At 46.7% G+C, this 26,563-nt stretch overlaps 1 protein-coding gene across 1 annotated transcript in view; it reads left to right on the plus strand.

Moving 5' to 3' along the window:
• The window catches only part of LOC138568827 (ferroportin-like), a 467,510-nt gene that overhangs the window by 428,725 nt on the left and 12,222 nt on the right, over positions 1 to 26,563 (plus strand). Inside the window, exon 9 of the mRNA XM_069646598.1 lies at positions 1,246 to 1,992. Coding sequence (XP_069502699.1) covers positions 1,246 to 1,992 — 747 coding nt within the window. The remainder of the gene's footprint in view (positions 1 to 1,245; positions 1,993 to 26,563) is intronic.

The raw sequence follows: 26,563 nt of genomic DNA on the forward strand, positions 1-26,563 counted from the left end.
GTAGCCAATCAGCGAAGACGTTGCATGTCCGCGGTCATGACGCTATCCCCCCGGCCAATGGGTATCTTGTCCGCGGAGCGAACAGGGAAGTGTGACCGCTGAGCGGACATAGATATAACTAATTTTTTTAGACATTTTCTTTGGTTGTTTTAAAGGAAACTACTGGACGGATTGTCACCAAATTTACAACAGTGCGCTTTCGGGACCAAGCCCCTCCCCCTGCCGCAAATTTGGTGAAAATCCGTCCAGCGGTTTGGCCTATAGCCGTGTGCAAAGTTTTCCCCCCATTCACACTATGGGAAAAAAGACGTTTTGGGACCCCCCTATATGTTTCCCCCCCTGGACCAAACCTCACCAAATTCAGAGTGGACCATATACTTTTTTTTGCAAAGTTTGGTGAGGATTCGTCCAGGGGGAGCGGAGTTATAAGCCGCCCAAAAAGTGCTCTTCCTATGGAAACAGCAACTTAACCATAACTACACGGCCGCTAGCGTGGCCGTGTAATAATTTGCTTGAAGTTTGTATATCTGAATGTTTTTTAACTTTACAAACTAGGAAATATTTCAATCTGGTTGAGATTTGTTCCCTAGGTGTTCGCAACACTGATTACACACACGTTCATGGTGTAACTTGTTATCTACCATCATTTGTTTTGCCAAAAGACATGTTTTTATTTTGTCATTTTCACTGCACACATTATCTACTGTTTTAACCCTTGTGAGAAGAGACTTCGCACCTTACGCCCATTTGTAAGGCGAAGCAAGCAGAGCTATCGACAGACATGCAGTCGTATCTCTCTACCTGTGCATTTGCTCTGCCGTGACTCTGTCAATCCCTGCACCGAGCAGCATAGTCCCTGCCGACTACCTCAGGGATAGTGGTGCCACCCATTTATCTCTATTTGAAAGACCTTGATGCCTTGGGATTCCCAGGCAGAAATCTTGGGAATGGATTTCCTTGTCTTTGTGGCCCACAGGAAGAGAGCACAGTGTGGCGGGCTAGGGGGTGACCCTGATAGTTTAGAAGGTTTTCTGCTAAGTGTATCCTCTATAAATGTGACTGGTACTCCATGTCCTTAAATGTAAGTTTTACCTATCACTGTATATTCAAATGCTTAACATTTGCACTAGTCAATGCTGGGAGTGGTAACTTCCCGATGGAAAAATGCCATTTGTTTGGATAGGCTGACTGCATACGGAGCTGGTATCTTAACATTGTGTACATATTTTATATTTACCTTTGCAGGCGATCTTCCCATTTGCTCACCTGTTGATGAATTTATCAGTACGCCGGGAAAAAACACCAAATCAGGGGAGCCAGACACTAATCTGCAAATGCAGTCGGAGCCTGGTGTTTCTTGTAATGATCGACAACCAAAATCCAACGCTAAACTTCCAGTTTGCCTACGGAATGTCCACAGGATGCTGCGCACCTGCCGGGATGGCTGGAAAGCATATTACAGACAATCTGTATTTTTGTCCGGGTTGGGACTCGCATTCTTGTACACCACGGTCCTTGGCTTTGATTGCATTACTACAGGCTATGCCTACACCCAGGGGATAAGTGGCTCGCTCCTCAGCATTCTCATGGCCATCTCAGCCATCTCAGGACTAATGGGCACTTTCCTCTTTACCAAGTTGAGGAAGAGGTATGGCTTGGTCGTCAACGGGATCATATCCAGCTGCCTCCATGTCAGCTGCCTCATGCTGTGTGTTTTTTCTGTCTTTGCCCCCGGGAGCCCTTTTGACTTGGGCATTTTCTCTGTTCTCAAAAGCAGCAAGAACCTGTCCTCAAACAGTGAGAACCAGCAGATGAACCAGATGCATTTCTACCCATCTCAGGGCAGCATCAACCAACCAATACTCTCAGATCGATCCTCAATCCACTGGACAAACAATACTGTGCTTTTTGAAAATGTGGGCACAGGCGATCACCCTGAATCCTACATTTCAATTACACTTCTGTTCTCCGGAGTCATTTTGGCAAGAATTGGTAAGTCTTTTTTTGTGCATATTAGTCATATGTATTTATTTCTGCATTTTTGTAGAGCTTATGGGCACTGTACTTGCACAATATTAAATAAAGGTAAGGCAAATATTTGAAATAGCAAATGACATGATGACATGACATCTGTGACTGGCTACTTATCCTTTCTGCTTAGGTATGCTTAGAACTTTGTGGAAGCATCAGTAGAACTTGCCATGTGGTGCCTGTGTTTGTACCTAATAATATGTGTAGTTAAACAAAAAAGGTGAAAAGAAAATGCGATCGGAAGTTATAGTGAGAGCTCTTATACTGTTGGTGGCAGATGATGCTAGAAATTGTCTGAACGAAGTAAGCATACTTCCTTGGTTTTAAGGGCCTTCAGCACATTGTATTCTTGAATATGCACAGTAATTGTATTTACTTTGAAGAAACCATCATATTTCAGACTTCTCGGGCTGTTCCCTTACAGGTGGGTTTGCTGTGTCTCAAACCGGAGCACAGCAACTTTTGAGCAAAGGCATGAACCATCCTGCCTAAAAATAATACCCACACACCCAAGAAGGGAGAAACAGCTGATCAACTTTGGCCCGTGACTCCTCCCACTTGTCTGTACATGGACTAGAAGTATGAACATTAATTCCAAAGTAAAACCTATAGCCAATGCCTATCCCAAAGCAACAAACTCATTACCACGGGAGAGGAATTTGCCATGTTTCACAGCTGTTTCCCACAAGTCACTTAACACCTTTCAGAGATTCCTTAAAGGCATGCACTTAAATGTCCATATTGATTTAGATGTGTTTATAATTGGCAAGCACATTAAATTAACATCTAAAGTGATAGCAAGTCCTTGAATGTAATACATGTATTATAGAAATGGGAGACAGAGTGGGTGGGAAAATGGTGATCCCTGCTGGTTCAGTGAAGAGAGTCAATGGATCAAGCAAGTACTTGAACAGGAGTTCCCTTAAACAGTATGCTTATCTACTTTCGTGTGAATGTGGGTTCACAGGACCACACCATGTGTTCATGTGTGTCCATGTCGCTATTTAATGACGGAAGACCCAAACACATGTATGGACGTGCAAAACTGCTTTAAATGTACACATATAAATAATGACACCTTTGTAAAGTTACCTACTTTTAGAAACATTTTATCAAAAGGTATTGACAGGTGTTCAGTGGTTAACTTCCAGCTTAGTTAGATTTCCTAAAGTAAACTATAAGAAAAATAAACCTTGGTTTTCATTGGCAGTTAAAACTGAGAGGAATAAACTAAGACAACTGGAACGTAGCTGAAAGAAAGATTATGAACCTGGATTCAAAATTGGTTATCAAATACAACTGCACAACTACAAAAAATGCTTCTCCAGACTAAACATTTCTTTTACTCTGGTCGCAACTTTACCACTTCTAATGTTGCTCAGAAATTGTTTAACGGTCTCTCAGAGCTTCAGTGGACATCAGCATTTAATATTTTGGTTCCATTTTCTTTGATAAAATTAATCAAATTCAAGTGAGCAGCAGAGTGAGGTTGCAGACAGCGGCAGACCGGAGTCTTTCTGCTGTTTCTCCACTTTTCCCAGCATACCTGTCTACAAAGGGGCCTCCCACCCGCGGAGCGGCCGCGGAGTGAGCAGCAGAGTGAGGTTGCAGACAGCGGCAGACCGCGGTCTGAGCGTGGACTAAGGGAAAAACCATCGATATGGATACACATTTGTGTACAGGTGAGCCGGAGAGGACTACACTTGCAACGACCATTGTGAACGACCAGCCAGCTACAATGGTGGAGTCACCTCAATCAGGTACGCCACCCCCTACCTATCACTTGCGGGGAGCGGAGGGTCCCGTAAAGGATCCTTCAGCCTGTGACTTTCTAGCGCTCCCCGCTGCCCGCCCACTCTCCCCGCTTCCCATGTTGGAAAAGTCTCCCCTTCACGAAACCTGTTTCCCCGTTACCCTATCCACTTCCCTTACCCTTCCACCGCCTTCCCCTCCCCTTACCTGTTCGACTCTGGAGGTGGAGACTGCAACAAATCATCGGGTGCTTAGACCTCTGAAGGAGACCTGTCCTGGAAGAGGACCTCCTCGGAAGCGTGGAGAGAAGAGCACTGCTCTCAAGCGGGTGCCGAAGCGCACTATTTCTTCTGATCAAGTCGAGCCTCCAGAGACACCTAAACCCAAGACCGCGAGACTCTTGCTGGACAACTCCTGCGACGAAGCGCCCTGCCTCACACTGGAAATGGAACAAGGCAGGCCTCCGCTTTTGATGGACTTGAGAGGCAACTCGCTAGCAGAGACTCAGCGGAGAAGAATTATTGTACCAACAATGTCGCCCCCCCGATCCGCACGTGCGTGCCGAGAGGGGGAGGAGAACCAGATTGCTAGAAATCGTACAGCTTGCGATGTATTGCCTGCTGCTGATGCGAACCGCAATAGCCCCAAGGGAGAAAAAGATCAATCTGAGACATATGTGGGACAATGTCCAAGGACGGCAGCGGTCACCGACGACGAGTTTTCAGAACACCCAAACACTAGAGGCAATGACCAAGATGCTACGTCTAAGCTGTTGGGGCCTGCAACGAAAACTTTATGTGCTGCGCAAATCCATACTGCATCAGCACCAGAAAATCAAGAGTGCAATTTAAAGGAACCCCGGCTGATGCAATCCGGGGCCAATGAAAAATCTAGAGACGCATCCAATTGTAAAACTGCACACCGAAATCCGGCGGTTTTCGATTATTCAGTGGATGGAAATACCGAGAATATTGAAACCATCACGGAATCGGGTACTGCATCTAAGACCCTGGTAAAACCGACCGTTGCTTATTTCCAAATGAAAACCCAATCGAAAAAGAAACAAGAAAAAACGGGAACGGATAACGAGAGCCTGGATATCATATCCCTAACGACGATCTGCAAACCGCACCGACATAATTATAACAAAGTGAGAAGTAGAACGACTCTAAGACCGAAAGCTCTACCAAAAAAGAAACGGGGGCCAAAAGTTGGTCCCATCAAAGGCTGCACAGTGGCAGCCATGAACGAACTTTTTAGAACGAAACTGGAGCCAAATCTAAATCAAGGTCATGAGCTGTCAGACTGTGAAATCCTCGAGAGCCTAGGTGAAGCAGAAACAAATATACTAAGACCTGAGTGCCTTACAGCAGAGGCCACGGCAAGTCCAGATCCACCGATCAGTCTATCAGCCAAAGCACATGGAGGGTTCTTTACTCCTCTAAGATGGCACTACTCTAATAATCACAAGAAGATGACTGAATTGAGTGAATCAACGGGAAAGACCATTGAAACAAGCTCCCAAGCCTCACTGGAGGCTGAACTAAGGACAGAAAAGGAGAGAATTGAAGAAGAGATCTTGACCCAAGAGTCTAATACATATTCACATGAAACCATAATTATAGAAGGCAGCTTCACCAAAGAACCACGAGATACGGACCCAAAAAGCGCTAAGAACAAGAGACCACAGGCAGATGAGAAGCTAGCGATGGACGCCGGAGCAGTGCTGCCTCCAGCTGAGCGAGGCCTAATTGTCTCCCCAAAGGAACATGGGAACAACAGGGGAAAAACAACTCTACTACATCGCGCACGATCTGTGACGCGGAGTCTCGAGGAAATTCAACAGTCACAGTCACATTCATTAAACCTCGTGCAGCAAAGTATGGACCAATCAACATTAATGTCGTCAGTAACGATAGCAATGGCGCCATTCACAAAGATGTACGAGACTATAAATGACACGCTTCGGGACCAGATGTCTATGCTTTCCGTAATGCAATCTAAATTGCAATACTTGGAAGGCTACATTACGGGGGCCCAAAACCCTGAAATGGAAAGAAGCACGCAAAAAAAAGGACAGGTTGAAACCTGTCGCTGCAGTATTGTCTATGGATCCCATCCGCCAGTTGAGGAACCAGAGAACAAACAATCACAAAATCCCAACACAGAACAGATAGCCCCCTCTATCAGACAGGACGAAACGGCTGGGTCATTGGCACATGATGATAGAGTCACCAACACTTTCAACATCGAACAAGGCGGTGAGCCACTAGACGCTATTATAGCTATTCTTGACGAAGGAGAGAATCATATGGTGACGGAAAATGAAGCAGTCACGATGGGGGCAAACCAAGAAACAGCTAATCCCTTTTCCTACATCCAGACTGGGGACAAAGTGGGGAACCCCAGTAAAGACACCACTGCAAAGCCAAAGAACTTTACATTTGGAATATTCTCGCAACAAAAATCAATTGTTAGTCAAACTTCGAAGAAGGAAGGGAATAGACCAACTACTTCTTTGGTTTCTCAAATACCTCAGAAGCAGCTAAAGGTTGCCGTTAGGAAAAACGGTCTTGCAAAGAAAGCAGTGAAGAAAACAGCTACTCGAACTACTGATGAGAGCGAAAAGCGATCTAACCGTGCAAAGGAAAAAGAGCCAGTTCTTATGGTTTTGGAGCAGTCGGATGGGAGTCTTGTGACCGTGGATGAGACAGGATCCGAAAATTAACCAACAAAATCGTCAAAGAGAAAGGTACACAGAGCGATCATGGACTCTCCCAAAAATGAACCACCACACAAGGTCTTTATGTACGAAATTCCTGATTCACCAATAGAAGTAACAGTGAAAAATCAAAGACCGCAAAAAGTTGACTCCACATCCACTTCGAGTTCAAGGCCTAACATCCAGAAAGAACAAAGATCAAACGAGAGATGTAGACACGTCACAAACATATGGAAGGAAAACAAAATCTGGTCTACTCCGGCTCACACTCGAGGTCAGGCGGATAAAGGAGAGCGGAAAAAGGCTCGTAAACTTAGCCACGATAACAAAAAAAAGACCTCAGACTCTTACCTCCAATACATTACTGAGGTGAACCAGAAAAAAAAAGGAGAAAGCACATTAGAACAAGACCAAGAACGGAAAAAAGCAGCAAAACAAATCCTAACCGCCCATATGTTAAGACTGAAAAACATCAACTCAAAGCAAGAGGATATAACTATGAACAGATCAAATATTTTAAAAATTTTGACCCAAATCACAAGTCTAAAGCAGATTGAAAATAAAGACCTGTGGATAGTAGAACCAAGTACCACCGGGAGAACTGATTATTCTTATATACATCTCCACTCGGAAAATACTAAACGACACATATTGAGAGAATCCGAAAATCTACTATCTATGGGATTTGAACTATCTGACCCCAAACAGGTTCACGTAAAAAAGGATTTATTCACACGAACTGAAAGAGACAAGAGAAATATAAAGGCCACCCCGCAAATGAGCACTAGATATATCAGCAAAATGCCTCACGCACAGCCAGGTTGGATGAATCGTAGTCCAACCAATCTAAGAACTGGAGTGGATAATCAAAAAGAGAGAAAAAGACCCGAGACAATTCCACAAAAAGACGCGCACCGGGAACAAAACACCCATCGAAACAAACGACCCCTACAATCTAATGGTAATAACCGGTCTCCCAACAATGATGGTAGACTTAGTTCAAATGAAGTGGAATCTTGGACATGGCACAGAGCTGAAGCTTCAAATCGAAAAAACCACTAGCAACGATTGAGGGGAATGAAGATCTCTATGTGCTTGGGAAAGCCAAAAGTACGGAAGACACAAACTCCATCGCCACATCCACTAAGATTTGGCAGTTGGAATACGAGAGGCTTTGCACATTTAACAAGAGAAACCGACGTTAATCTGGGAAATTTTGACGCACTCTGCCTCCAGGAGACCTAGCTAACTACTAAACCCCAACTAGATGGCTACGATATAGCATTCACGTGTGCTAGAAAAGGTGAATCGGGAAGACCATCAGCAGGCCTCATTACCGCCATCAAAGCAGGATCAGGCCTGGAAATTTTTAAAATACTAAAAACTCCTTACTGGATACAAGCCTTGCTTCTTACAAGAAAACCCCATACACTGAATCAAAAGGAAAGTTTGATTCTTTTGGTCAACGTCTACTGGAACCCCCAGGTAACAACCAACGAAGATTTCATTAATGAACTTCAAAACGCTCTTGAGGAAGCACAGAAGATATGGAACGACCATAGTACCATTATAGGCGGGGATTTCAATGCCATATGTGAAGGAATTGGCAACCGTTCTACATCGCCAAACCTGAAGTCTCCCGCGCGGGAGAGAGGCATTTTTCTTGACAAGATCATGGCCGAACGAGACATGCACAACCTGCACTGGCAGCGAAATAAGGCAAATCTGGCAACTCCCTCATGGCAACGAGACGAACAAAAAGGAACGATAGACCATATATTCGTCTCGAGAGACATCTTGCCAGAGATCTGCTCCTTTACAATAAGGCCAACAACTTTTAGTGACCATAATCTCTTGGTGACTGAAGTATGGGCCACCAAACCCCAAACGACTCTGAAGAATCTGCCATTGGAGACAACAGAAAAAGGCAAGCGAGTCAAAATATCTGAAAAGGGTATACGGGAACTGGAAGCCCAATTTGTTGGCTCTCAAATTCCAAGATCAAAAGCGTCAAAAAGAAAAGAGTTTGACCTGGACTACACACCTTTACTAACCAGGTTTCTAATGGACCCAGCAAAAGCATCGGTGGTGAAAAAAGATCAATCTTACCCCCATGCTTATAATAAAGATCTGGTAGTGAAAAGGAAGGAACTCAGAAGACTTAAAAGATTAGCACAAAGAACTCCATCCTCAGAGAACTACGAAAAGTGGCTAAAATCGGACCGGCACTACAGAAGCTGGCTTCAAAATCACCGTTACCAGCTGTACCTGAACGATTCTCAGCAAATGCTGTCAACCATCTGTGGCAAGAAGCCTAAAGAGTTCTGGAACTTGATCAAAGGAACACAAAAGAACATCAATGAGAGTATCCAGAACAACGTGGGTGAGGCGCGCTGGATCGACCATTTTTCAAAATTATTCGCACCCATTAATGCAGTGAACGTAACTGAAATTTCTAAGAGCGACCGTCACAAAAAGACAAGCCCATGGTCCATTCCTGATGATAAAGAGTCTATCTTAGATAAACTAAAGAAATTAAACAACTCGAGGGCTCCTGGACCCGACGGGATTAGTAATCTAGAACTGAAAAAAAATCCTGAGTGCTGGGCCAACATCATGAGTGAGCTCTTCGCTAATTGTAACAGAAAAAGAGCAATACCACCAACATGGCGAAAAGCCAACATTGTGCCTATCTACAAGAGAGGTGCGACCGACGACCCGAACCAATACAGGCCCATCGCCCTCTTGGACGTAATGGGGAAAGTTTTTGCGTCCCTGGCCCTAGATGCGTTCCAAGAGTGGACGCGTTCGTCAAAAGCAATGGACCCATTCCAGAATGGTTTCATCAGAAACTCTGGAACTTCAACGAACATTCTACTCATGAGTGTCCTAAAGGGAAAGGTCCTTCAAAGTGGCAATCCAATCTATATCGTTTTTATCGACCTGGTACAAGCGTTTGACCAGGTAGATAGGGAGCGCCTATGGGTGAAATTGGAATCTAAAGGTTGCCCGGAGTCAATCCTAAACCCAATCAAGGCTCTACACCAATGGACATCAATCCGAGTTCGTTTGAGTGCAGATGGTCGACTCTCGGAAGAAATCGAAACAGCACGAGGAGTCAAGCAGGGCTGTCCTTTGGCCCCATCGCTGTACAACTCTTATATCGCCGATTACGAAGATTCCACCTTCACGATCAGACATTTTCCCCCAACAATGAGAGGGGAGAAGATAGATCGACTACTGTACGCGGATGATATCATCCTGATGGATTTAACTCCTATAGGCCTCCAACGACAATTGGACAATATGGTAACATATATGTCGGAAAACAACTTACGCCTAAATACTGCAAAGACTAAAGTGCTCATCCTGGGCAGATCCTTAAAGTGGAATTCCAAGTTTACCTGGCATTGTGACGGAAGGAAGCTGGAAAGAGTGGAAGCCTTTAAATACCTTGGGATCACAATCAGTAACGATAAAGAGGAAAAAACTATGCTTGAAACACTCTGGGCAAAGCTAAAAAATCTCACAGCCCAAGCTAAGGCCATGGACAAGAAACACGGCCGTTTTTCGATTGTACCTATTGTGAGATTTTACAAAGCCAAGGTTGTTCCGGCCCTAATCTATGGGATGGACGCAATGCTGCTAGCTCCGAACACCATCTGGGAGAAATTGGAAGCTTTCTTTTGGCGAAGGGTCCTTGGTTTAGCCCAATCCACTCCAATTGCACTAATAAGACGAGAGCTATGTATTTCCTCACTGTTGGCAATAAAACTGAGAGCCACCCTGATGTTATACCGTAAGGTAATAAACAATCCAGAAGCCAGAGTACTGGACCTCATACGGAAAGAACTTTCCGAGGGAAAAAATCGGACGCTTGTAAATTGGGAACAATTCAACCGGAAAATGTTGGAAGAATTGGATCTTCCTGTTGAGACACTCATACACAATCCAAATCGAGTGTCGCAAAAACTTTTAGAAGCAGACTGGATTCACACCCAAGAAGTGGCTTGGTCGTATTCCATCACAGCACAACTACCAACTGCTCCAATGAAGCTAAATGCTACGCGCGGCTACCTACTGAGGTTTCCAGACAAGAACCTAAGTCGTCTGTTTCTAAGATTCAAGCAGAACCAAATAAAAACCAACGAAATTTTGGCAATTCGCAACCAAGTACCATCGAGTTCCTGTCGCTTCTGTCAATCTACAAACGCCATAGAAAGCACAAAACACCTGCTAATGGAATGCTCCGGGCTCAAAACAAAAAGAGACAAATACCTTGCAGATCCACTGGAAAACCACCTCACCCTCGACGAGGAAAACCTCTGGACACTCCTGACGAACGGGAATAATATCAGATGTGTTATAGGAGTAACACTCTTCCTTAAATCCTTGAAGCTCGAGCAGGAGGAATTTCCTCAAGCCTAAGCTTATTAAAAGGAATCTGGACGCTTGATGTATGATGTATGAAGACTACTCATGCCATATTTTTGTAAAAATTGTAACACAATTAAAAAAAAAATAAAAAAAAAAAAAAAATCAAATTCAATGTGAATTGTCAAGTGTCTTGTTCAGCTAACAATAGTCTGGCCTCTCTATGTAGTTGGCCAGTCGTTCAGTCTCCTACTCAGTTTTCACTACTTTTCATCCAATCTCCATCACCATATCATCAGAGATTGACAGCTCACCGTGCTACTGGTTCACTGCACGGAGCCTGCCCAGCCAAAATAATTATAAAGTTTCAACCAGTGGTTGTGTCAGATCTTTCTCAAATTATTAATAGCTCTTCCGAGTCAGTGCTGGACTCTGACCGGTTAAAGATAGCTGCAGTTTTACCCATAATGTAAAAACCCTCTTTAGATCCCAGTGATTTGGCAAATTATCGCCCTACCTCTTTGCATCCATATCCAAGCAAATTGATGGAAGTAGAAGTTAAGTCGCAATTGTAAGCCTTCATAGATGAGCACAGTGTCGGGGTGATTTTCCTGGGGGCCGGCAGAGCCGTCTGCGGACCTCTGGGGCTCGAGAGGCCCCAACTCCTCCCGCGTCCCAAAAGGAGTATGAGACACACCCAAGAGCAAGGTAATTGCTGTTTATTAGAGTAACGGCAGGGATGTGCTCAGACCGTATGCATCCTGAGAGGCTCTCGTCGTTAGTGGGGCTCGCAGGCCCTTTTTACAGCAGTGTGATGCGCTACCTGCGTCACCTGGGAAGAATCGTCACAAAACCAAATGCCACTTCGGGTTGGTCCCCCAAGTGGTAGGGTTAGTATAGGTGCCTATGGAGGGAAATGTTAGTGGATAAGGACGGGTCAGGTGGTACAGTTGGGCTGTCCCTAACAGTTGCTACACCGAAATTGTTACAAGGGGACACTTGGTGATTGGCTAAGTGTAATGGCATTAGTGATGAGCCCCTTGTATTCTGATTGGTTCTCCCGTGAGCCCCCAAGCCTGGGACCATCGCCGTTCCTAGCTCGCGGTGTACCTGGCGTTGGCAACAATGTGCAACTATGTGTTTGTGGTGGGCAATGGACAGGTCTGCTTGAGGTCTGGTGTTCATGTCTTTCCCATCGCTGTAGGTGTCCAACTTGCCGCTTCGTTGTTGCAGACTGTGTCCCAGACGTGGGACCCTGGCGACTTTCTGTCTTGTGAGCTTGGCACCTTGTCAGTTTGGCTTGGCTCCACAAGTGTGTGGAGAGACCGTAGCTGGAGCAGAATTATGAGCATTAGATTTGTATTTCGCCTCTGAGGAGCATTTGGCATTGGCAGGTGTAAACTTGGCGCTGGGAGCGCGGCATGTGGGTTGCAACATTGCGGCCTTGGCTGTGGGCTCTTGCTCGGACTCGTTCTGCATGGTCAGCGCTTTGCTTTTCGTCTTGGGAGGATTTCGTCTGCAAGGCTCCTGCCTGGGGACTCTTGCTTGCAGCCTACTTGGTCCTAGTTTCTGGGTGGCGGTACATAACCCATAATATGGGGGTAGAGGGGTGACAGAATGTCACAAGCAGCATTAGATACACATGGTGGCGTCTTCATAGGGATAGGTAGCGGGAAAGCATCAGCAAGCATATACATGAGCTCTTCAGGCGTCTTGCGTTTCTGCGGTGCTGTAGAAGGCCTATGTAAAAAATAACAACGATGCATGTCCGTGGGTATGTCAGTCTGCTATGTCATAACACTGAGTATGTTCTTTGTGTGGGTTGCTGTGTGAGCAACCAGTGTGCATGGTGGCACAAGTGTTCTTGTCTGTTGGCTATGTCGTCATGGCATCTCTAACGATGATGATTTTTTCGTGGTTGGTGTCTAATCGAGCTGGTCCATGGCGCAGGCGTCGGCTTGACCAGAGGGTACTGGTGGGCATGCTCCTCCTTTGCAACAGGATACTTTGTCATCCGGTAGGGAAGAGGTTTGGTGGAACTCCTCTCGCGTGGGTGCTTAGGCCGCGATCCACTAGGCCATGGCCTGGATGAGGCGAGGGGGAGGGTATTTTCCCATTCTCCCACTTCAGTCCCCACTCTGGTCGACTTGTCGACCACAAAATTATCCTTTTCCTTATCTCCAAGTTCTCTCCATATTTTCGTTATTCCAGCCAGGTGTCCATAGTGGTTGACATGATCTTCAAATGACCAGTACATATAAACACAGCCACCACCGGGTTTGCAGTATACCCACTTTCCAACATAGCTCTTCGGGTTCCTTGGGTTCTCCTCCTTCACAGATGGTGGGTCCAAGTGTGTTTCTAGTATTTGCTTGCACACCCTTTCTCGTTCCTTTATAATTATGTCTGTGTGCTTGTCATCTTCTGCTGGTAGTAAGGCATGCATGCTGACCATTTCCATCATTTCATCTGTTGTACGTGCTGTTCTTGCTTTCCACAACCTCATTCCTATCAACACAACCATTCCCAGTATTATGCACCCAGCTATTAGTTTTAGTCCATCTGACAGCCATGATGGCATCCACGACCACAGGAAGGAAAACCAGCTGCCATCTTTCTTCACTCCCTTAGCTTCTTCTTCCATCTTGGAGTGCATCTTGGCAAGTTGTGATACTGCCTCAGTAAGTGTGCCGCTGTCTGCGTCATTTGCTGGGATGAATGCGCAACATGATTTTCCAATTGTTGCACAAACTCCTCCTTCCATCACCGTCAGTAGATCCAGCACATATCTATTCTGCAGTGCTACCATTCGTACTGCCCTCAATTTTTCTTTTATTGCATTAAATCCATTGACGGTGGAGTTTATTGTCATCATTAGCTCCCATCTTGTTATCTGGAGCCATTTCGCATTTGCATATGCCTGCAGTCCTGGATGTATTATTGATGAGAAGAACATTGCTGCTCTGCTAAACAGTCTGTGTCCAGGTGGAATGTCACTGAGAGCTGTTTCCGATCTTCCCCACAGGTAGTTTCCTGTCAGTGGTTCTCCTTGTCTTTTCACTCTTGACAATGTGTTTGTGTCATTAATTTCTTTCCCTTCTTCAAACGTCACAGATCTTTTCCTCCTTTTATTCCCTTTGTCCATCTTAGGGAAATTCCCCAAGTTGACATCCTTTTGTGGTACCAGTAGGCATGGCACATTTATGTGTACCATTGTGCATAGTCCATTCCAAGATGGCGGCAAGCTGTTGTATGCCTCATCTCCGCAGGCCCAATAGTGGTCCATTAAAACCGCTGTACCGGCACCCTCCTTAGTTATCATCACTATCCTTTTGCAATTGCTGTTCCTTCCAACATGGAAGTCTCAGTTGTGTTGATAGCATAGTGTCGGTGCAGTTAGTGGAGTATTGTTACTGGGTCTTCGTCCTTCTCCAACCATGTTACCAGTCCAGCTGTCTTTATTCAACCATTGAAACACTTGTTGTGCATATCGTCTATTTTCGCTATATTTGGTTTCGTCATGGTTACCATCTCGCTCCCCACAACTCCGTCTGTCCATCCTTCCTTTGTGTATATTTTCCCCATAAATGAGAAGTAGTGGTCTTTCCCAGCACCCCATTTCTCCTGCAACTTCAATTGCGCGCCATCACATGGTAGGTAATTCAACATCACTTCCTTCGTCTCTCCTTTATTTGGCCCATCCGTCACGTACTGGAGCCCTTCTGTTAGCTGCCAGTAGTGATTGTACATGTGGAGTGTCTTGATGAAATTATTTTCATACGGGTATGTGTCTCTTGTCTTCCATTTTATTATTGCCATTCTGCCTTGAAAACGTCCTTTCGTTTGGAACATGGCCAGGTATATCAGGCATTCTACTGATGTTGCTGGTACTTCAGTAGCCACAAATGGTCTGGAGGTGCTCATGGCGCATGCGATCAATGAGCACACATAGCAGCTGTCCTTAGTTGTCCCCTTACCAATTTTAGACATGTGCTAATACCACATGTTGTTTGAGACGTGTGCTGAATCTGTAAGATATGTGTCAACCCCATTCTTATCACTAGATGTGCTACGTCTACTTCTTCCCCTGTTTATTCTTGTTCTGCTTGTACCACCTGACACCGTACCTGTTGCAGCCGTGGTGGGGGGTTTGTTAGTAGGAGGTGCAGCCATAACAGAGTAAGCATAGTGAGTCTGCCAGACAGAGGCAGACAGACAGAGACCAGTGATAAACAACATACCTATTATTTTTATTACAATAGCTAATATCATCAGCATTTTCCTCTTACCTTTGCTGCCGTCCTGCAGCTTATTTTTCTCTATTATATAGATGCCCGCCTGGAAATTTCTAAAAATTAGCATTCATTTGTTAGTTATGTTTATTCAAGCTCTCCCAATCAAGTAGTCGTTTAATGCCCAAGTGAAAAGATGTTCCCACGCTACTCTTAGTGACTGATCTCTTAGGGCTGTTAAGTGCTTGTGGAGATGTGGAAGTAATTGTTCTATGGCCAAATTGAATGTGTTGTAATACACACTTATCCTTCTCTTTTTTAGATATTTTGGTCTTTTTATAACGTATACAATTGTTGTGACAGTGTTTCAGGTGTGTTGTCGTCTGTGGGTAGCATTTACTCTTGGGCAAAAATGCAAGTTAGTTACTTTACTTTTCTTCTATACATAAACAGTTGTATGTGGTACCTACATGTGCGAGACAAAAAGAGAAATAGAACATGCACGTGTCTACAAGTGTGGTGCAATATTACAGGTTGTTAGGCAATGTCCTTTATTTGGGTAGTGGCGGGGGGGGGCTGGCTGAGGCAGTGATTTGTTTGCTCTGGGATCTTGTGACCATGGGGTAGGCTATGGGCAATTGTCCATTTGAGTCCTTAGTAGTGTCTGTTGTTTGGGAGGGGTTATGGGCGGTATCACAGTTGTCTTTTGCTGTGTTGTCTTCTGTTGCTGTTGCTGCAGTGTTGGCCCTGTCATCAACGCAAGGGCGGGTCTGATCTTTGTAGGGCTTGACGTCATGCAGATGATTCCAGACGTGCTTATCTCTCAACTTTATTGCTCTAGGAGCTACTGCTTCCACCTGGTGGGGCCCGGTAAATCGTGTTCTATTCCACCGGCGGTTGAAGTTTCGGAGGAGGACGTGGTCCCCTTCCTTAACAGTCCACTGTGATGGTTTTTCCTGCTCCTCGTTTGTTCCTTCTTGTTGTGTGTTTTTCGACCCGCCCCGCGTCCGCTCGAGCTGTTGAGAGATAAAGGCGACACTAGTAATCAAAGAAGACACATACTCATACATTTCATCACCAAAAACATATGCAGAGGTATGGTAATCTGTCATGGCCCTTGATGGTGGTGTTAGTGGGAGGCGCATCTGACGTCCTGTCACTACCTCGTGGGGTGTGAGGTGGTGATCTGACCCTGGCTTATTCCTTAATTCAAACAGGGCTAAGGAGAGGCAGTATAACCAATGTTTCTTAATTGCCTGCTGAATTTTTGCAATTTCTTCTTTTAGGAAGCCGTTCAGGCGTTCGCAAACACCATTGGCTTGCGGGTGGTACGCGCATGCAAATTTGTGTTTAATGCCAAGTAGTGTAGTTATGTGTTGGAACATTTCATTGGCAAAGTGTGGGCCATTGTCTGACCGCAGCACCTCGTAAACCCCCACCTCGGGAAGACCTCCCTCACCAGGAACCTAGCTGCTCTGAAGGCGTCTGCATGAGAGCAGGGTCCAGCCTCGATCCACCTTGAAAATGGGCATACCACCACAATCATGTATCTGTGTCCTTGACATGTGTTGATCATGTCAACGTAGTCAATGTGCAGGTGCAGAAAGGGTCGTTCTGGCTGGGGTATAGTACATTTGATCACTTGCAGCATGTGACCGGCCGTGAACTGTTGACAGGTTAGGCAATTGCTGATAAAGTTTGTAACGTGTGAATTTAGCTCGGGACAGAACCAGGCCTCTTTTATCCATGCTGCAATCACTTCCTTTCCTGTGTGTGTGGGGTGGTGTAGTTGAGCCAAGTCTGTTTTCAATAGGGCTAGTGGCATCACAACTTTGCCTGTACTATTCCGACGCCATAATGCATCTGTGGGGGACATTGTGGATCCTATTTTGACCCATAGTTCTTTTTCTGCAATGGGTGCTGCTGCCTGTAATTCCATAATTTGAGTTTCAGGGATGTGTGTGTACCCCTCCTTCATCAACATCTGTCTTGCCCCTGCCCTCCCCTTATCTTTTTGTTTTTCTGGGAGGGTCCAAATCTCGCCAAAATACGCAGCATGTTTGGCATGTGCATCTGCTGTTTCATTACCTTTAGAGATAGGGTCATCCCCGTTAGTGTGGGCCTGACACTTCACCAAGGCTATTTCTCTAGGGTCATTAATCACTTCAATCAGTTCAGCAAGTAGGAGGGCATGTTGTACTGGGGTACCATCTGCTCTTCTGAACCCCCTTCGTTGCCATTTTATTAACCCTGAGTGCACTGTCGATGTGAAGTATGCACTGTCTGAATATATTGTTACCCTCTTGTCATTGCTCTCTTTAGTGCCAAAATTAGGGCCACTAGTTCTGCTGCTTGGACTGAGTAATGTTGTGGTAGTTCAACACATTTTACTGGTACATACATCCAATCCTCTGTCAAATGAACCACTGCTGCTCCTGTTCTTCGTGCCCCATCACTCTGGTCAATTGTTGAGGACCCATCAATGTACATTATCTCTCCCCCTTCTAGGGCATTTTCCTCAACCTTTCTTGCGCTGGAGTATATTTCGATCACCTGTGTGCAATCATGAGCGTAGTCACCATCTTCTACTACCTCTGCTTTGAACCTTGCTGGGTTTACATTACTGCATCTTACAATCGTCAGCTCCGGTCTGGATAAAATGATCTCGTAACCTGATGCCCTCTGTGTGGTCAATGTTGATTTGGGTTTGTTCAGTATTGCAAGGAGGGCATGTTCCACAGACAGTGTGGTGGGGCACCCCGTTGTTATGGATGATGATTTTTCTACCGCAAAGGCTGCGGCGGCCAGGCTCTTTTCGCAAGGGAAGTGACCCAACAATTCATGGTGCAAGTGTCCGCTGTAAAATGCTACAGACTTGATCCCCATTACTGCTGAGTCGCAATGTGAGAAGATGAAACATTGGTGTTCATAGTTTGGAGTGGCCAGTACGGGTGCTGTTGAGATAGCGTGTTTCAATTCATCAAATACCTCTTTCATTTCTCTTGTCCATCCCAACTTCTTATCCCCTTTCTTTGCTTCTCTGAGGGCCTCTAGTTGGGGTCCTATGTATGAGCTGTAGTCAAAATCCCACGCCCCGCAGTAGTTGCATAGGCCCAAAAACTGCTATAACTCTCTTACTGTCTGTGGTTGTGGTTTGTTTGTTATTGCTTGTGCCCTTTGTGGTACAATGTTCCTTCCATGTTGTGAAATGAGCTGACCAATGTAAAGCACCTGTTCTTGTCAGTACTTTAACTTTTCATTGTCTACCTTGTACCCCTTCTCAGCTAACACTGTGAGCATCTTCACTGAGTCCTTCCTACATCTCTCCTCTGTGGTGCTGCAGATTATTATGTCATCCACATATTGCAGCACCGAGCTCTCCATCTCAATATTGCCCAAATCCATTTGTATCACTCTGTTGAAGATGGATGGTGACTCACAGTACCCTTGTGGCAGTCTTGGGAGTTTCCATTTTGTGTTGCGGTATGTGAAGCATGTGAGTCAGGGTGCAGAGGTATCGAAAATAAAGCATTGTTGAGGTCAATCACGGTGAACCGTGATGCCTCTTCTGGTATTCCACACAGTATGGTGGCTGGGTTAGCTGCTATGGGGTACTCTGCTTCTACAGTGTAGTTCAAAGGTCTCAGGTCCTGGATAAAACACCAAGACCCTCCTTTCGCTTTGCGCACAGGGTACACAGCAGTGTTGCACAGTGAATCTGATGGTACTAGTATACCATTGTTTATTAAAGCTGTTATTGTTTCATATATGCCCTCATCTGCCTCTTTTGATAGTGGGTATTGCTTCACTCTTGGTAGCATTGCTCCTTTTTTATTTTTACTCCTCCAATGCTTTTGATGCAGACAATGTCATATGGACTGGTGGTCCACAGGGATGTTGGTACAGTTGCCATGTCTTCCTCGTAAAATGGCACTGGTGTGGGGGCAGGTGCCTCTAGTGCTATGGCCATTTTTTGTGCCACTTGCTTGTATGTTACTTTCAACCAGATGTTAATGCTCATTCCAAACACCATTTCTCCCTCTCCATTATCGTCTGAGAAGAGCTCCTCGTCCGATACCTGTGTAAGCCTGCACCCCTCTGCCAGTGCTATCACAGCTCTCCAGGCCCTCCCCTCCCTATCCTGGGCATGTACTGCGATGTAGTCTGCAGTAGCCATAATGCGCTCGATGCTTACTGAAATCATTTTCCCTTCTTTTTCATTTGCTGGTGTTTCTGGTCTGAATAGGTAAGCGGCTGGCCTCCTCCAAATTTTGCCCTCAATTCCAGGCAACCATGCTATTGCCATGTCAGTCCCGTATTGGAAGATGTCTCCATCCACTGGCTCAGCCCGGGCTACTGTTTGGCCACAATAAGCCTGCAATATTTGTCGTTCTGTGAGCATGTTAATGCCTGATGCAGAGCAAATTATGCCCTTCTCCATGAAGGAGATGGTCATATTCAACCTGCTCATGATATCTCTTCCAAGTATGTTTACTGGTGACTGCTCTGACTACAGAAGTAGAAGAGACATGTCGTGATCTCCTATAGATAGGGAGATGTTATCAATGAAGGGAACCAAACCTCGAGTCCCAGAAAATCCTTGAGTGTGCATAGCTTCGCCTGACATTTTAAACTTCCCCTCCCTTATGCAAGACCTAGTTGCCCCGGTGTCAACTAGTAAGGACATTTTTTTGTCACCTATCGCCACCTTTATGCGTGGTTCCTCCGCAGTATTAGGTGTTACTGATAGGATGGGACACATCAAGGACAACAGTGGGCTGTCCTATTGTGGATATAGTGACTGACTGCTTCCTGTGTAAGGGTTGTGACCCAATATTGCCACCTTCCCCAGCTGTGTCTGCTGTAGGGGAGCATCAGTTGTTGATACTGCATTGTCCTGTATTTGTGTGAGCTGTTGTACCAGTTGTACTTGATGTTGTTGTGTGGCTATCGCCTGTTGCTGTGGTGGTGAGTATGTTTGTACCTGTATCTGTGGCTGTGGTGATGCCTGCTGTGCCTGTTGTTGTTGTTGTATTTGTGGTTGCTGTATGTAGGCCGGTGTTTGTGGCTGGGATTGTTGCGGTGGCGCCTGTTGTTGTGGTATAAATTGCTGTGGTCCTTGCTGTTGTTGGTAAAATTGCTGTTCCCCCATAGGCCCTTGCTGCCCTTGATCCCCCAGGCAGCTTGGGGGGTCTCACCCTGCAAGTGCGTGACATGGATCCCACCATACCACATATCCAACATATTGGTGGTTCTCGGGCATGCCATGGGAAACCCCCGTGTTGTCTTGGTACCCCTGTTGTTCATTTGGGTTGTAGCCCTGGAACCCTCCATCTTGTTGTTGGGCAGGCGGGCCATAACCCCTCCTTCTCATCTGACCGCTCCTCCCCCTGTATTTGTTTAAATATCCGTTTCCCATCTGCATATTCCCTCCTCCAGTGTATGCCGTGTATGGTGGGGGTGGGGGCATCTGCTGTGTTATTATTTGTGCTGGCTGCTGTAACTGTGCCACCTGCTGTTGTGTTGTGTCTTGTGCAACCATGACCTGTGTGGGGGCGGGTGTAGATATTAGTGCTCCTTCCATGGCATATTTTGATAGTTTCCTCTGTACCAATTTTGCCTCTTCTGCCTTTCTATCTTCCTCCTTTTGTTTCATCTTTTCCTGCCATGTCCTGCAGTGGTGAACTATAGTTAGTTGTATTTCTGGCCAGGCCTTAACTTCCATCCCCACTATTGTCTTCAGTTGCTTTTGTACTAGTATATGGTAGAAAAGTGCTAGTGTTTTATCCCATGGCTCCCGCGTTTTCCAAGCGCCACTTCTCCTGAATCTCCTGGATGTAATCAACAGGATCTTCATTCTCACGCATCTTGCGTGACGTTATTGCTCCTATGTCTGACATGTCTGGGTGCTGGACCCTCAATGCCTGCCACAGCGCATGTCTGCAGTTGGCAAATGGTGCTCCATCATGTGACGTGTCTGTTATTGTGACCCCTGGGAATCCCGACCTTTTCCAAATGTCATCTGCAGCATTGCCCAATATTGATATCAGGAGCCCCTTGACGTTCCCCACCGCTAGTTTTTTCCCCCGCACTGTGTTTTTCCATCTCGTAGATCCACTAACCAGCTCCTCCACTTAGTGATGGAAGCCTGCATTTTATATTTTCTTTGTCGGCATGCTTCCATGGGACATATTGTGGTTTGGCCCCTCCCCTCTCCACAAGTGGCATTAAATTGTTCTCCCTCACCTCCCCTGGTGTCCGTGTTGTTATGTTGGTGTATTCATCTCCTTCCTTTGTGTCAGGTAGCTCTTCAATGATGTCAATGCTACAATTGTTTGTTCTTTCGTACCCTGCATCCTTCCTTCCTCTCCTGTTACCCTCTTCTCTCATCGTGGGTGTGCTCGCCCGTTCTTCCTGCCTGCATCCTGGGAGGTCCCTTAGTCTGCCGACATATGGGGTGTGCGCAGGGGTTGGTGTCAGTAGTCGTGGTGTCAATGGGTGTGGTGTTTGTGCTGGTGTCGGTGTTAGTGGTTGTGGCGTTTTTCTTGTTACCTCCCTTACCTGTGTTTCTCCTGTGTTTACTCCATCCCTCCTTTTGCAGGCCCATGGTGACTCGCAGTTAGTGCGCGTTATGTATAGCTTGTCTAAACTCTCCCTATTGCCATCTCTTCCACTCGTTCCCGAATCTTCCTCATCCTCGCTGCAAAATCCATCAGGAAATAACAATCCCCCTCTGTGCATTTTCCCCCCACTGTTACCGTCCTTAAATCTATTAAGTCCATTTCCTTGTGCTCACCTCCTTTAACAGCGGTCCCCTGTTTTGACGTTGTTGCCACCTCCAAGTCCTGGCGTGTGTACTTTTTCACTCCGTGTTCCACTCTCCTATCTCTTTTCTCCTCTTCCTTCTCTCCCACTACTTCACCTCCTATTTCCCCTCGTTTCCTGTGTAGTTCTTCTAATACCTCTTTAGTCACCTTCGCCAATATCCTCTCTTCTTCTTCCTTTCTCCCCCTTATTCCCCCTTCCCTCTTTAATATGCTCTCTATTACTTTACCTTCTTCATACTTCCGGGCGCTTTCAGATAGTATCATCCTTTTCCACATTTCTATTTCCCTATCCTTCTCTTCCTCCTTCCTTCTCATTTCCCGTTGCTCCATCCGTGACACCCTCTCTGCTATTGCCCTCAACCGCTCCTCTTCCTTCTTCCTCTCTTCCGTTCACTCCTTCATCCTCGCCTGCTCCTCCCTATTCTCCTTTCTTTCCTTCTTCCTTTCTCGTGTTTCGTGCTCGAACTGTCTGATCAGTGCGCTTCATACTTCCCTTAATTCAGCCAACCTTTCTTCCAACATTTCTTCCTCTACCTGTGACAGCCGCCCTTCTCGTGTTTTACTCACCTCAGTCCCTGTCTGTGTGTTGTCCATTTCTTCCTTGTTCACTCTTCTCACTGCGTCCTCCTCTTCTCCTGTTAGTGTCTCTCTGAGCTTCAGCAGTACCTGTGCTGCTATTCATTCATCTGGTCCTATGTTTGCAATGTTTTCCACAATTCTCTTTCCGCCCCCGTGCCTGCCTGTATTGTGCTTGAGTCTATCGTGCCCGTCGCTGCCACCCCCCTCTGGTATCTATCTGTAGGGGTGTATGGTGGAAGGCTGTACGCGGGGTTTGAGTATCCCTCAGCGGCTGTTAACTGTTGTCTGGCTACTTCTCTTAAATCTGTTACAACCCTCCTTCTTCCTTCTTCACTACCTTCGCCAGAGGCATATCTTCTGTCCCTTCCTTTTTCACCTTTGCTTCTGATACTGCAACCGATCCTTCTTTCTCCCTCTTGCTCTCTTCTGTGCATAGTGTGTTGCTGCGTGCCGTACCCACGCCCCCTCCGTTCTCCTTCTCCTCTTTAACCTCCTTCTCTTCTGTGCTTCCTTTCTCCTCTGTTGCCCCTTCTACCCTAAACATTCCCATGCCCATGGCCTGGCTCCCTGGAACATCTTCCATAAGTTAAACATCTCTATATGGTGGGCTAATTTCTTTCCTTTGTATGTGTTATGTATGTATATCAAGAGTGAGTGCTGGGTATATGAATCAAAGCTGCCGTTAGGCGCCCATGGTGTTAGTATTTTGTTATCTGTCCCTTGTGTCCAGTCAATGTTGTACTTTATAATTGTCTCCTTATGTGGTGATAGAGACGTGCAAATGTGCTGAAGGGGTGTAGTTAAAGCTCTTCCTCTTGTCCCCAACCCGTAGTAGGTAGCCATTTGCTTTTTCCCGATATCAACCTCTTTTTTTCTTTTACCTGGCCCTGTTGGGTACTTCCGACTGCCCGCTGAAAAGTAATACAATTGCAAGTGTACAGTTCCTTCTCTTTTATTATTTGTTTCCTTGAAGGCTACTATTATGGCCCCCTGCGGCCGTGGCACACGAAGCCCCCTGCGGCTGCTTGCCCTGTGTAGCGTGCTTTATAGCCGCCCCACCTTCCTTCTTCTTCAGACCTCTCCCTCCCTTTTCTCAACCCCTTGTCGAGCGTGACCGGCATTCTCCATGCGCAGCCACCTCTCCTTTTTTCGCCCCTCCCTTATCGAGTGCTGCCGGCGTTCTCTGTGCACGGCCACCTCTTCCCTCGTGGCCTTTCCCCGTCTGAGCGCGGCCGGCGTTCTCCGTGCGCGGCCGCCTCTTCTCCCTTTGGCCCCTACCTTCTTGCACCCTCTGTCCCCGGCCACCCCTGGATGGACGCAAGGTAGGACGCGAGGTGTATCTCAGTGTCCTATACAAACCCTATGTGTGACGTCAACAACTTCTGCAATATACTGTAAGTACAAATTTCAAAACTTCAGAAATGCGCGCTTGTTTTCACACAATTATCCCCCATTAACCCCACAGCTGTCTTCTCGCCTCGTCTGGATTAAGGTAATCCACAATCAAATCACTTAATATAATCGGTCTGCGCATCCTGCGTCGCCTCTCGTGTGATACGCCCCCTCTCCAGAGGAGCTTAACCAGCCAATTATCTTCCGCACTCAGTAAACAACCTATCTACCCCCTGCGGGAAAACGTCATCTACTTAACGAGCTTCAACACTCAATTAGTAGGGAACCTCATCTATTCATTCATCTACAACGTCAATTCATAACAAAACCACACCTTTCCTCTACAGGTGCCCGCGATCTGGACAAATCAGTGCCTTCTAACAACCACACGTGGTAGCCTTGAACTCCACCCAGTTCACTTTGTGACGTGGTAGATGACGGCCCTCGTGCCTTTTCCACTACCACTCACACGTCTTTCGCCACTTATTAATCAAATCTTCTACAACACACTGTAAACGCCTCCCGCCACCCTCATTACAATTCCTCCCCCCTCCCACACAGCATTACATTGCTTGTTGGGCGTGTCATACTCACCAAGTCCTCGTAAGCCATGGCCGCTCGACTGCGTGCACCCCTCCAAAGCAGTTCGCCACCTCCCCTCGTCTGGACCACATCTGGACACTCGCCAACCGCGGGCGGGATACTTCTCAAGTTGGCTCCCGAGGGGCAATATCCGGATTGCTCTGTACGGGTGTCTCGCAGTTCCGCGATGGTCCTGTAGTCCTCAAAAGGGGGCAACGGCAGAGGGGGGCGCGCTGCCGGGTTGCCTCGTTGCAAGAGGCCTTGGAATGCTGCCCTCAGGTTCAGTATACCTCAAATAGATCTCAGCAGTGCCTCCAACTTGTCGGGGTGATTTTCCCGGGGGGCGGCAGAGCCGTCCGCGGACCTCCGGGGCTGGGGAGGCCCCAACTCCTCCCGCGTCCCAAAAGGAGTATGAGACACACCCAAGAGCACGGTAATAACTGCTGTTTATTAGAGTAACGACAGGGATACACTCGGACCGTATGCATCCGGAGAGGCTCTTGTCGTTAGTGGGGCTCGCGGGCCCTTTTTACAGCAGTGTGATGTGCTACCTGCGTCACCTGGGAAGAATCGTCACAAAACCTAACGCCACTTCGGGTTCGTCCCCCGAGTGGTAGGGTTAGTATAGGTGACTATGGAGGGAAATTTTAGTGGATAAGGACGGGTCAGGTGGTACACTTGGGCTGTCCCTAACAGTTGCTACACCAAAATTGTTACAAGGGGACACTTGGTGATTGGCTAAGGGTAATGGCGTTAGTGATGAGCCCCTTGTATTCTGATTGGTTCTCCCGTGAGCCCCCAAGCCTGGGACCATCGCCGTTCCCAGCTCGCGGTGTACCCGGCGTTGGCAACAATGTGCAACTATGTGTTTGTGGTGGACAATGAACAGGTCTGCTTGAGGTCTGGTGTTCTTATCTTTCCCATCGCTGTAGGTGTCCAACTTGCCGCTTCGTTGTTGCAGACTGTGTCCCAGACGTGGGACCCTGGCGACTTGCTGTCTCGTGAGCTTGGCACCTTGTCAGTTCGGCTTGGTCACGTGTGGACAGACCGTAGCTGGAGCAGAATTATGAGCATTAGATTTGTTTTTCACCTCTGAGGAGCATTTGGCATTGGCAGGTGTAACCTTGGTGCTGGGAGCACGGCATGTGGGTTGCAACATTGCGGCCTTGGCTGTGGGCTCTCGCTGGGACTCGTTCTGCATGGTCAGCGCTTTGCTTTATGTCTTGGGAGGATTTTCGTCTGCAAGGCTCCTGCCTGGGGACTCTTGCTTGCGGCCTGCTTGGGCCTAGTTTCTGGGTGGTGGTACATAACCCATAATATGGGGGTCGCGGGGTGACAGAATGTCACAAGCAGCATTAGATACACATGGTGGCGTTTTCATAGGGATAGGTAGCGGGAAAGCATCAGCAAGCATATACATGAGCTCTTCAGGCGTCTTGCGTTTCTGCGGTGCTGTAGAAGGCCTATGTGAAAAATAACAAAGATGCATGTCCGTGGGTATGTCGGTCCGCTATGTCATAGCACTGAGTATGTTCTTCGTGTGGGTTGGTGTTTGAGCGACCAGTGTGCATGGTGGCACGAGTGTTCTTGTCTGTTGGCTATGTCGTCATGGAATCTCTAACGATGATGATTTTCGTGGTTGGTGTCTAATCGAGCTGGTCCATGGTGCAGGCGTCGGCTTGACCAGAGCGTACTAGTGGGCATGCTCCTCGTATGTGTATGCCTTTGAAATAGGATACTTTGTCATCTGATAGGGAAGAGGTTTGGTCTAACTCCTCTCGCGAGGGTGCTTAGGCCGCGATCCTCTAGGCCATGGTCTGGATGAGGCTGGGAGGTGGATATTTTCCCATTCTCCCACTTCAACAATCTCTTTGATGATGCTCTGGTCGGTTTCTATCCATAGCATTGAGCTAGTGAGGGTAGCGGGAATGGATGATATTCGCTGCTTGGTGGACGTCAGCGGATGGGGGTTCTCATTTTGTTGAAACTCTCAGCCACCTTTAACACCATTGACCATTCTATCCTATTGTCCAGCCTCTACAATATATGAGTCAGAGGCACAACTCTGGTCT

Source organism: Ambystoma mexicanum, chromosome 2q (genome assembly GCF_040938575.1).
Source record: "Ambystoma mexicanum isolate Mex_15411 chromosome 2q, UKY_AmexF1_1, whole genome shotgun sequence".
Classification (NCBI taxonomy): Eukaryota; Metazoa; Chordata; class Amphibia; order Caudata; family Ambystomatidae; genus Ambystoma; species Ambystoma mexicanum.